The sequence below is a fragment of the Sceloporus occidentalis genome, unplaced genomic scaffold (genome assembly GCF_023333645.1).
Source record: "Sceloporus occidentalis isolate IW3139 unplaced genomic scaffold, rSceOcc1.0.p SCAF_3, whole genome shotgun sequence".
Taxonomy (NCBI): domain Eukaryota; kingdom Metazoa; phylum Chordata; class Lepidosauria; order Squamata; family Phrynosomatidae; genus Sceloporus; species Sceloporus occidentalis.
The window spans coordinates 178,042,130-178,053,240 of record NW_028316983.1 but is presented as its reverse complement, the minus strand read 5'-3'; the positions used below and the strand labels follow the sequence as shown (position 1 = coordinate 178,053,240).

General features: G+C 42.1%; 1 protein-coding gene across 2 annotated transcripts in view; it reads left to right on the top strand.

Moving 5' to 3' along the window:
• Window positions 1–401: 401 nt before the first annotated feature.
• Window positions 402–11,111, top strand: part of DOK6 (docking protein 6) — a 268,564-nt gene continuing 257,854 nt past the window's right edge. For both annotated transcript variants that reach the window (XM_089516957.1, XM_089516956.1), the window contains exon 1: window positions 402–575. In XM_089516957.1, coding sequence (XP_089373083.1) covers window positions 510–575 — 66 coding nt within the window. In that variant the 5' untranslated portion in view covers window positions 402–509. The remainder of the gene's footprint in view (window positions 576–11,111) is intronic.

Here is an 11,111-nt window from a genome sequence, read left to right as displayed (position 1 = left end):
AGGAGGAGGAGGAAGAGGAGGAGGAAGGCTCCCCAGCCTCCAGGTGCCGGCAGAGAAGCAAGGGCTGTGTCTCTCAGGGAGGGAGCCCAGAGGAAAGAGCCCGGAAGGCGGCAGCCTCCTCCTCCTCTTCTCCCTCCTCTCCTGCTCCAGGCCCCCAAAGGAGGCTGCAGCGCCCGCCTTCCCGGTTTCCCTCGCCGAGGAGGCAGGGAAGGAAGAGGAGGAAAAGGAGAAAGAAGAAGAGGAGGAGGAGGAAGAGAGAAGGAGGAGGAAGAAAAGGAAGAGAAAGAGCAGGAGGAGGAAGAAGGAGGCAAGAGGACTTAGGAGAGAAGGAGGAGGAGGAAGAAGAGGAGGCAGGAGCAGAGGAGGACCTGCCCGGCGGCTGCTCTTTCCTCCTTCTCCTCCTCCTCCGCCTGGATGCGAGAGGAGGCTCCTGAAGAGCCGGCGCCCAGCGGCACTCAGCAGCTGGAGGCAGGAGGAGGAGGAGGAGGAGGAGGGTGCTGGAGCTGGCCATGGCCTCCAACTTCAACGATATCGTCAAGCAGGGCTATGTGAAAATCCGCAGCAGGAAGCTGGGGGTGAGTAGTGGGCAGCAGCAGCAGCAGGAGGGAATGGGGAAGGGGGTCTCTGTCTGTGTGTGGCGCGGGGGCTTTGTTCTCCGGCCTCCCCTTCCCAGGTCCGCCTGGATGGAGCCCTGCCTGCCTGCCTGCCTTTGCCGCCCAGGAGGGAGGGAGCCCAGCCTTGCCTTGCCGGCCTTGCCCTGCCCTTTTCTCTCCCGAGGGCTCTGCCCAGGAGGGAGAAGGGCTGCATCCTGGAAGCAGCACCTGGGATGCAGGAGACCAGGCTTGCCTTCCTGGGCTGACACCGCAACAAAACACCAACACACTGCCAGCCTAAATCTCCATTGCCTGGGCCAACAGGAGATATCTGTGTGTGTGTGTGTGTGTGTGTGTGTGTGTAGAGAGAGAGAGAGAGACTATATATATATATATATATATATATATATATTGAACATACACACACGTGTGTGTGTGTCTTTGTGGTGCAATTCTTAAAAGCTTCGTTAAGGGGGGATGCAAGGGGGGCTTACTTCGAAGCAGCCCTGCCTGGGATTGCAAAGGGGTCACTGAAAGGAAAGAGCCTTCCTCGACTTGAGTCTACTTCCTCAGCCATACGGCACCATTGACTCTGAGGAAGTCCACCACGAAAGCTCCTGCTCTCGGCTCCTTTCTCTGGGTTCCTCTCATCAAAGGTCCTCCAAGATCCCTTTGCCTGCTGATCCTCCAGCCTGACATGGCATGGGATTGGGCGCCCAGTTCTGTCCACCCCCCTTTCATTGCCAGCCCCCCATTTCCTCTGGAGTGATGGGAAGGGAACCTTTCTCTCTGAAGCACCCTCTCCATCTTATCTTCTGCTACTTTCATGAGAAACCAGCTATGAAGAGGTTGGCCGGTCAGAAGGTCAGGGCTCTGGGTCAACTCTGTGAGGCATCCTTCTCCCCCTTTACCTAATTCTTTTTGAATCTTCTTTGCCTGGTTCACAAAATATATTGACCGGAAGGGAAGCACTGAAGGCGGGCTGCTAATTCTGAAGGCAGGGAAAGGGAAATATTGGAAAGTATTGTCTGGTTGGAGCTGACAGGGAAACAGAGGGAAGGTGTTTGGGTCGGATGCGCTCAAGCGAAGTCTCTCTGGTGGCTAAGGATGCAGACTGAATGCTAGACTAGACAGTTCCTCTAACATATTAGTAATGAAAGAAGAGTTGATACGTTGAGTACTGGTGCTACACTCCGAGTGTCTAAAGCCAACCAAAAGATCACACACTTTACAGGGACAATGGTAGTCAGGTATGTTTCTTTGTTTGGGCTCGACTCCCAGAATCCCTGTGGTCTGGGGCTTCTGGGAGTTGAAACCCAAACTATATGAAGTGCCAATAGCTGAGAGCTCCAGATCTAGGAGCTTCAAACGCAAGGTTAAGCTCATTTGGAAAGTTGTTATACGGTAGTTGGAACAAACAGTGAAAGAGGAGTTGCTTCTCTTTTGATACTCCCTTATGCCTGTTGCTGGTCAATAGAGGCTTCAATATCTGAATTTACACTTGTTGGCTATAATTGCTTTTGCCTGGTTTGGCCCTGGGGGGGCCGGGGGGCTAGTTCATTAGGAACTGGTTAAAAAAGAAAAGGGGCCGTCGAGGCGATTAGCCACGCGGAAGGCAAATGTTAGAAATGAAACTGTGTTAATGAAGCTCTGAATTAAGGGTTAATCAGATTTACGACCAGAGAACAACTGTCTGAGATTTGATACACCCAGTAAAGATTGAACCAGGCCTGAACTACACAGTAAGGACATTGTCAGCCCATGTTGGAAGGAGAACACCATTAAAAACCAAGGAAGGTTTTGTGATAATTGAAACACTATCTGATTCACATAGTAGTGTAAAAATCTGTTGGTTGCTGAACCAGTCATAACAGCAAAAATTTCATGATTATTGCCACTAAGATCCAAAATAGCTGTCTTTTTGTCCAGCTTTGTTCTGTGAGCTACTTTGGACATAGTTTATTGTTGAAAAGCAACATGATTTTGTTTTATCAGTGTTCATTCTTTGCTAGTGGAGGGGATGTTTGTCACTTGAACTATATGTTAGATTCATCTACTGTACAATCAACTCTGCTATTGTCTCTTATAGGAGAAGAGGCACCTTACTTTAATGGGAAGCTTTTTAAAATGTTATCTCCTGTTCACTAGATTCTATATGTTGGTTTTCATGGATAACTTGACAATAAAAGCTGATCTTGTGCAACTGCTTTTTTTTTAATAATAATGAAATCACACAGTTTTAAGTCACAATAGTAAATATATATATTAGTTTACTTGGCATTCAGATGCATCTGCTAGGTATAAAAATGTCCTTTGTGTTGACTTTGCTAATAATCATGACAATTTTTAAGTTGTCAGCTACCGTAAGTTTTACACTACACTCTTCCCTCCACATTTGCAGCTTTGACTTTTGCGGCTTTGATTATTTATAGATTTTATTAATATGTTCTCTCTAGGAATATCTGGGTCCTCCAGCACAACTCTATGGTCAACTCTAATCAAAAGTTGTACCAAAGGACCTAGAGATTCCTAGAGAGAACACTCCACTAGGCATTTGTAGCTGCCCCAACGCAATTCTATGGTCAAAGACTGACAGATGTTGACCACAGAGTTGCACTGGAGGACCTAGAGATTCCTAGAGAGGTGTTCTGTCAGGTTAAAACATGGTGTTTTTTTGCAGTTTTCCACATTCATGGGGGGTACTGTGCTCCTAACCCCAGCGAATGTGGAAGAACAAGTGTAGTATGAAAACAGTCTAAAGAACTATTGCAGACAGGACTTTATATATATTACACCTGTTGTTCATAACAAAAAAAAATGTAGAATGATGGTGTTAGGCTTGCGAATCTATAAAAAAAATTGAAAATATATAGTAATGTAATCAAACAACACTGATATTCCACACAGGTTCTTATGAGCTCTGGATTAGGCTATAATATACATAACAACCTAGATAAATCTTTATTCTGAATTGAAAGCTTGATGGAAGTTGCTAGTTCCCTGCTGTGTTTCATGTTCTTCATACCCTGTTTTATCTCAGGAGCAGTTCTATATCACACTTTTCACTGCAGGTACAGACCATTATTTCTTCAATTATTTTCGAGGAGTATAATGCACATAATTGTATGTTGCAAATTCAGGTGGAATTGGCTGAATGAGGAACATGATAATGAAATTCTGTAATCCAAAGATTTGGAAAAAATGGCAATTGTCTGTCAGATGTCTGCTTGGTTTTGTTGTGTTGTTACCTCTCTTACTAATTGCTGTCGTTGACTTTGACTTCAGTGACAACCCTGTGAATGAGAGACTGCCATATCACCCTGTTATCAAATGTCCTGCTCAGACCTTGGCTTCCTCAGATGAGTCTATCTACCTACAATGTGGTCTTCCTCTTTTCCTGCTACTGCTTTCTTCTCTACCAAGTATTACTATCTTTTCTAGTGAATCATGTCTTCTCATGATATGTGAAAAGTATGACAGCCTCTGTCATCTTGGCTTCTAGTGAGGGTTGGGCTTGATTTGCTCTTGGACCCATTCATTGGTCTTTTTGGCAGTCCATGGTATCCATAGAACTCTTCTCCAACACCATATTTCAGCTTTTCTTTACTGTCTATCTGTCATAGCCATACATAGATATTGGAAATACAATGGCATGGACAATCCTGACATTGGTATTCAATGATAAAACTAGCATTTTTTCTAGTTCTTATCTAGATCTGGTCTCCTATTAAACTTCCCTCATTAAACTAATTATTTTTATTTTTATTAAACTTAATTTGTAATCTAACCCATATGCTTAGATGGGTGGTTTGGCTTTATTGTCAAGTTACGTTGTTCTTTCTGTTGGAAGAGTATGAAAATAAGAGAATTCCAAGCTACAGCTGCCATGCTGTATTTTTAGTACTGCTGTTTTATTTTATGATGTCCACAGAAGTATCACATTCCATGGAGTGGATTCATATTCCATTTAAATCAGTGTGAAAAATTAGTCCTGTCTACCTTCAGTCTCATTGAAGTTAGTGGAATTTAAGTGACTAGCTTAGTCTGGATCCAACCCTATGTCTGTAGTATTTATATGCAAAATAACATTGTATTTGCCACATGGCAATTGCAACATGAAAACATTGAAATACCATCTGTCAGCTGTGCAGGTTGTGTGGGTCAGTTATCCATTCTATGTGCAATGATTGTTTGGTATGGTGTAGATTACATAGATGGTCTGAACCTTCCTTATTCAACCAAGAAGCTTTTTTAGAATAACAGAGATGTACTTTTCTGGGACAGCTGCCCTAGAAGCAAAGAACCTCATTAGTGGATCCATGTTTTTTTATTTTGTGTCGCTTTTCTGATTTCTCAGCTCAGATCCATTGATGGCTGGTGTTTTCTTCTTCATGACTGCAGAGTTTCAGTTCATTTTTCTGGTCACCAGACAGGAACAACATATCAGAATTTCCTCTTGGATATTAATCCTGATTTCTCTCCCCCCACCCCTTGCCTCTTTTCCCTGTTTTGTTGACTTGGCTTGCTGTATGATTCGTGACTAATTGTTATCTACCATCAGTAGAGATACCAATTCTAGAAGTGAAAAGGGTAGTTTTATTTATTTATTTATTTATTTCATTGGTATGCTGCCTTTCTCCCAGAAGGGGCCCAAGGTGGAATTCTCTTTTAAAACTTAAAATACCACTCTTTAATTTTTTCAGTAATGAAGTACAAATGAGGTGTATCTTAAGACCATTTGTTGTGGTTAGTTTTGAATGTTTTAATGTAATGGCTGTAATGTCATCAACATGAGTCTTTGTCACCCTTTTTAGAATGGCAATAACAAATAAACATATTTTCTCTCATAATAATCTGTGCATAGAATCACAAAGGTTGCTGGAAATGCAGGGTTTATTTATGCATAGCTTGAAATCTGGCATTGGTGTGTGTGCCTAAATAATGCCCCTACCAGTGAGCTGTTTACCTTGTAGCTCTGCAGCCTGGATTGTGTGTATCCATGTGTGAAAAGCTGATAGACATTTGGACTTGCCTTGAAGAAGTAGTTTGACTAGATGGTCTTCTGTAGCTGTTCTCCACATCACTGGTGTTCATTCATCCCCACAACATGGAAAAATATTCTCCTGACTTTTGAGCCTCATGATGAACTTGCGTTCCTTTTTCCAGCCTGCAATTGGTGCAGTGGAAATGCATGTGTTGCAAATTACAATTCCTCTGAATAATTCTGTAGTTTGTGAGTTCTGATAAAAGATCGTGCTGCAGAATTTACATCCAATAAAAATGCTCAGCAAGAAGCAGGGATATTTTTTTTTTTAGGGAGGAGAGTGTCAGGTAACAATTTTTAACATTTCTGTACTCTGTATGAAGACAGTAAACTGCATGCTTAAACTGATGCTATTATCTCAAGGGACTATTATTTTATATATTTATAGGAATGTGCTTCTCTTCTAAGTAAGATAAGAGAGAGGTCATGTGAAATTTGAAATTCTACAAGTGGCTAGAAGCTTATCACACTACTAATATATATTATCTTTGCCCTGGATGCTGTGCTTCGCTCTGAAGGAAGGATGTTCAAGGCTAAGGGGGAAATAATCATAACTGACCTTTGAAACATTTTGCTATCTTGACAGGGTTGTTAATTCTGAGAGAAAGCCCTAGGGTTGCTGGAATTCCAATTTAAAACCATTCCTGTGCACCTCACATGATAGAGTTTATTAAAAGCAGAATTCATCAAGGTTGAAAACATTCCTGATGCTATTTGTCTGGATTGTTACCACTCCCAAAATAATGTGCTAAACTGAATTTCACTGTCAAACAATGCCTTGGAAAATAATCACTAAATTTCAGCAGTCTAAACAAGGCTAGAATCATTATGGCTGTAGGTGAACTTGATACAAAGCCAAGATGACACTTACTTAATTCATTCAGCCAAAAGATGGGAAAGACAGCTCTTTACACTGAGATTGGTATTAGAGAGGACAATACTTAGGCTGTACTCAAGATTACTTTATTGTGGCATGGTATTATCTTTTTTTGGGAGGAACATTAAAAAAGGATGACTTGGAATTTGTAAGTATATAGAAAAATTTAGTGTAGACAAAACAGAATTCTGAAAGAAACCTTTTCTGGAAATTTTTTAGCTGTGTCCTAAAGATGTAGCTAAAGCGGAGGAAAAACTCTCTGCAGCTTTTCTAAGAAAACATGTCTTGGAAGAAGGTCCGTCTTCTGACAGTGCATCAGAACTTTGTGCTTAGAAGAAGGAAAGACAGCAAGGACTGGACCATCCTGACCTTTCAGGGGAGGGGAATTCCAAAGTTTGGGAGCAGCCACTAAAAAGGCTCTTTCTCTTGTTCCCAAATGAGCTTGAGAAGCTGGTGAAACAGACAGAAAGGCTTCTCCTGAAGACTTAGAGCGCTTATCAGCTCATAAAGGGATATGCAGTCTTTCAACTAACCTTGGATTGTAGTTGCTTTAAAGTAATTTTGGCTAGAAAACAAACTGGAGATGAAAGGTGGACAATAGAATCAAAATCTAATAAAAGAACAATGGACAACAAAAATAGTTTAAAAACCATGGCACAGCTGAAGAAAAACATCAGTGGCTTGCGCTGGATATATATATTTCTAACAAGAAATGGAGCACTTTTTCAGCTGAAGAACAATAAGGCCCAATAGGGCACATTTCCCAGCTCAGTTCTGGTCAAGAGGAACCAGTCTTCTGTATCATTGACCTGTGGATTAGGGAAATATTTGCCAGCTGGAGAATACCCTGTTAGTAAGTGACTCTTTACTTATGTGGATTCCTATCTGTTACCACTTCTGACAAACTTTTTAGTTGAGGTTAATTAGAGTTATCTTGTATACAAAGCCAGCTACTACATTTACCCAAGAGGCTGTTCAATAACAAACTCCATTATTTTGATCTTTTAACCCAGGAATGAGACACCCAGGGGATGACAGGCAAAGCATGCCCTTAACCACACCCCCTAAAGCCTCATGCCATGGCAACAAGCCATGGCATGATTTTAACTGCCCTGGTCTCCAGCAGTAGGAGGGCAGCAAAAAGCCCATCCCAGCTCCACAGCCTCCGGCGTGGAGGGGGGTGGGATGGCCATTCTCTGCATCTGGTGATGCGATAATCAGCTTTCTAGGCAACACTAAGACAAATCACATGTTTTCTGGAGCTCTCTTCTGAAGGAGGCCAGACCCACCTCCTCCAACCTGTCCTTCCACCAACAGGGAAACCTTTTTTTGAAGAAAAAAAATCCAGGCAAGATTTGGGCAACTGATTGACTATTGGATGCTGCACTTTTCGTACGGATTCATTTTTAAATTGTGTTTAAATTGTTTTAACTGGACTTTTAATTTAATTCTATTTCAAAGATAGATCTTATTTTGTGGGTTAATTGTACTTTCTTTTATGTAGCATTATTATCAATGGCAGTTAGTATCTCCCATGTCAGTGGTGTAGTGGATCTACTACAGTAGGGCCTCCATGTTTCCTGGGCAGGACTCCTGTGATAGTGGGAAAAATGCAGATAACCCCTCCCCATACACACGCACACACTATTTTTTTACCTGTGAGAACAGTTCTCTGGGAATCTCTTGGTCTTCCAATGTAGCTCTATGGTCAAAATTCATGCTGGTGGTCTACAGATATCTAGAAAAGAGGGTTTTTTCCCCCAAGGGATCTCTAGATCTCCCAGTGCAGTGACTGGTGAAAATTGATCATACAGTCACACTGGACAACCTAGAAATGCCTAGGAAGAACATACAGTTGGCCTATAGTATCCACAGGGGTTCCATTCCGGATCCCCACAGATAACAAAAAAATGTGGGGCCTCACGTTCCATTGTTTTCCATGGCAGGGTGCCAGACACATGGCTGGCACACACACACATACAATCACCACATACAGGTTAATTTTAAGTAGGGACTGAGACATTTTTTTTAACCTAAGTAAAACCTGAAAGAATATGGTACTTTCCCTACTACTCACGAAGTAAAAATGGCATTGGGGAAATACTGTTCCATTATCTAGTACAGTTACTGCAGTTGTACACATTGTGTTGAATGCAGCTGTGATTCCTCTTAAGGAAGCATTAATGAATAATCTCAGAGATGTATCAGTAGATGTCAATCTTTCTCTGACCTAAGAGATGGTCAGTGATAACAGGCTATTAGAGCTGTCAAAGTTGATAAAGAAGAAAACAAAACCTCAGTTTTGTGCTTTCCTCATCTATGTGGGCTGTCCATGCTATCCAACTGAGTGGTTAACCCTTTTCAGATGGTATGATGAAGAGAGAAGTGACAAAGCCCGGAGTTTGTGTCTGAAAGAAATTCATCTTTGAGGTTTAGAAAGGGAGCATTTGGATTTCATTTCTGACCACAAAATATCTTGGGCCAGCAGAGTGAGTGTGTGTGTGTGTGTGTGTGTGTGTCAGGGAAAGTTCCCTGCCTGACCTATAGAGCTGCTGAAAGTCAGCGCAGACAATAATTGAGCTAGATGCAGCAGTGATTTCACTTGACTTCTTCCCATGTTCTGATAATATGAAGCTCTTGTCCATTTAACATAAAATCAGTGACTCTGCTTATAAACCAACCAATCCCTAATCTTTATTTTGTTTTCTTTAAAAAGAAAAAGCAGAACTCTCTAGTGGAACAAACCAGGAGGCCTACATTTAATGGAAATTATGTGATATATTGTTAATACAGTGGTCCTTTCCCTTATGTGGGGGATCCATTCTAGACCCCCCACACACACATAAGGGAATTTCCACGGGTACTCAAGCCCCATTAAAGATAACGGGGCTCATGCCTGTGGAAATGCACAGCGCCGCTTCTTCCAGTGTGGCTTCCAGTGGATGCTGGAAGCTGCGTGAGGTACACCTGCGTATGACACGAGCACACTGTGTGCTGTATAACTAAGGCCCAGAACAAACCAGCAAGAAGGGGCGGCTTGAAGTCGCCTCCACCAAATATGGACTGGGGCCATGGCAAACACATGCTGCAGTCCCAATCCACATTCTGCGGCCCCAATCCACCAGCCCCCAAATCCGCTCCTATTTGGACCAGGAAAGAGCCAGCTTTCTTGGCCCTGCCACAGCCTCAGGGGGGCTTCGAGATGCTCCAACGACATGTGGAGTGTAAACACAAGCTGCCAGACCACATCTGGGCAGCCAGCTGGCTTCCAGGTGGCTTCCAGGCATCTTGGGAGTGTGTGGCGTGTAAACTGGTAGGCCATTTATTTTGGTCCTAAAATAATTAGAATATTGTGTACTTTTTAAAAAGAAAATTATTTATGTAATAAAATCTTACTCTGTTCTTATAAGTACAAGTTGAGTCTCCCTTTCTGAAATTCTGAAATCCAAACTACTCCAAAAACCAAAACTTTTTTCCTGGGTAGCTGAGATAGTGACACCTTTGTTTTCAAATGATTCAGTGTACACAAACTCTATTTCATGCACAAAATTATTAAAATATTTAAGCTATGTGTAAAAAATGTATTGCTATTGTTCTTGTGTGCCTTCAAGTCATTTTTTACTTATGGCAACCCTATAATGGGGTTTTCTTGGCAAGAATCTGCTCAGACAAGGTTTGCCATTGCCTTCTCCTGAGGCTGAAAGAGTGTAACTTGTCCAAAAACCCCAGTGGGTTTATATGGCTGGGCTGGGATTCAGACCCTTATCCCCAGAGTCATAGGAGATTTTCAGACCAGCGCTTACCGTGGGGTAAGTGCTGGTAAAACATTGCTGGATCATTCAGGAAGTGTGGGTGTGTGAAAGCCTGCTGTGCTTCCTAAATGTCAGGGAATTGTCGCTCCCCTCCAGCGTCCCTGAATTGTTCAGGGAGAGGCAAATTCCTATGAATGGAAACTTTCCATTCATAGGAAATGCCTCTTCCTTGAACAATTCAGGGACGCTGGAGGGGAGTGATGATTCCCTGATGTTTAGGAAGCACGGCAGACTTTCACATACCGGCACTATCTAAACGATCCAGCAAGGTTTTACCAGCGCTTCTGCACTGGTCTGAAAATCTTCATAGTCCAACGTTCAAATCGCTATGCCAGTCTGGCTCTGTGCTTGTTGTATTTGAATATATATGATGAATACGATGTATATGAAACATAAATGAATGTTATGTTTAGACTTGGGTAACATCATCACGATGTACTTACTGTGTATGTTATATTCTTACATACAAATTCAGATATTCCAAAATCCAAAACACTTGTGGTCCCAAGCATTTTGGATGAGGAAGAATCAAGCTGCAAGAAGAATATGGTTGACTTTTTTTTTATTTGCTTGTTTGTAAATAAAATGGAAAGTTAAAAAGGGTTCCTACAATAACTGATGCATTTTTTAAATGTAAAGCTCGGAGAAAGAAAGAAAAAATCCATTTCTGCTCTGTTTCAGGCAGATGGCCAATCCATTATAAAGATTCTTCCAGTATTTTTGTTATATTCCATTTTACTTTATTACTGAGCAAACCTTGGCTGGGAACCAAATTAAAGATGTTT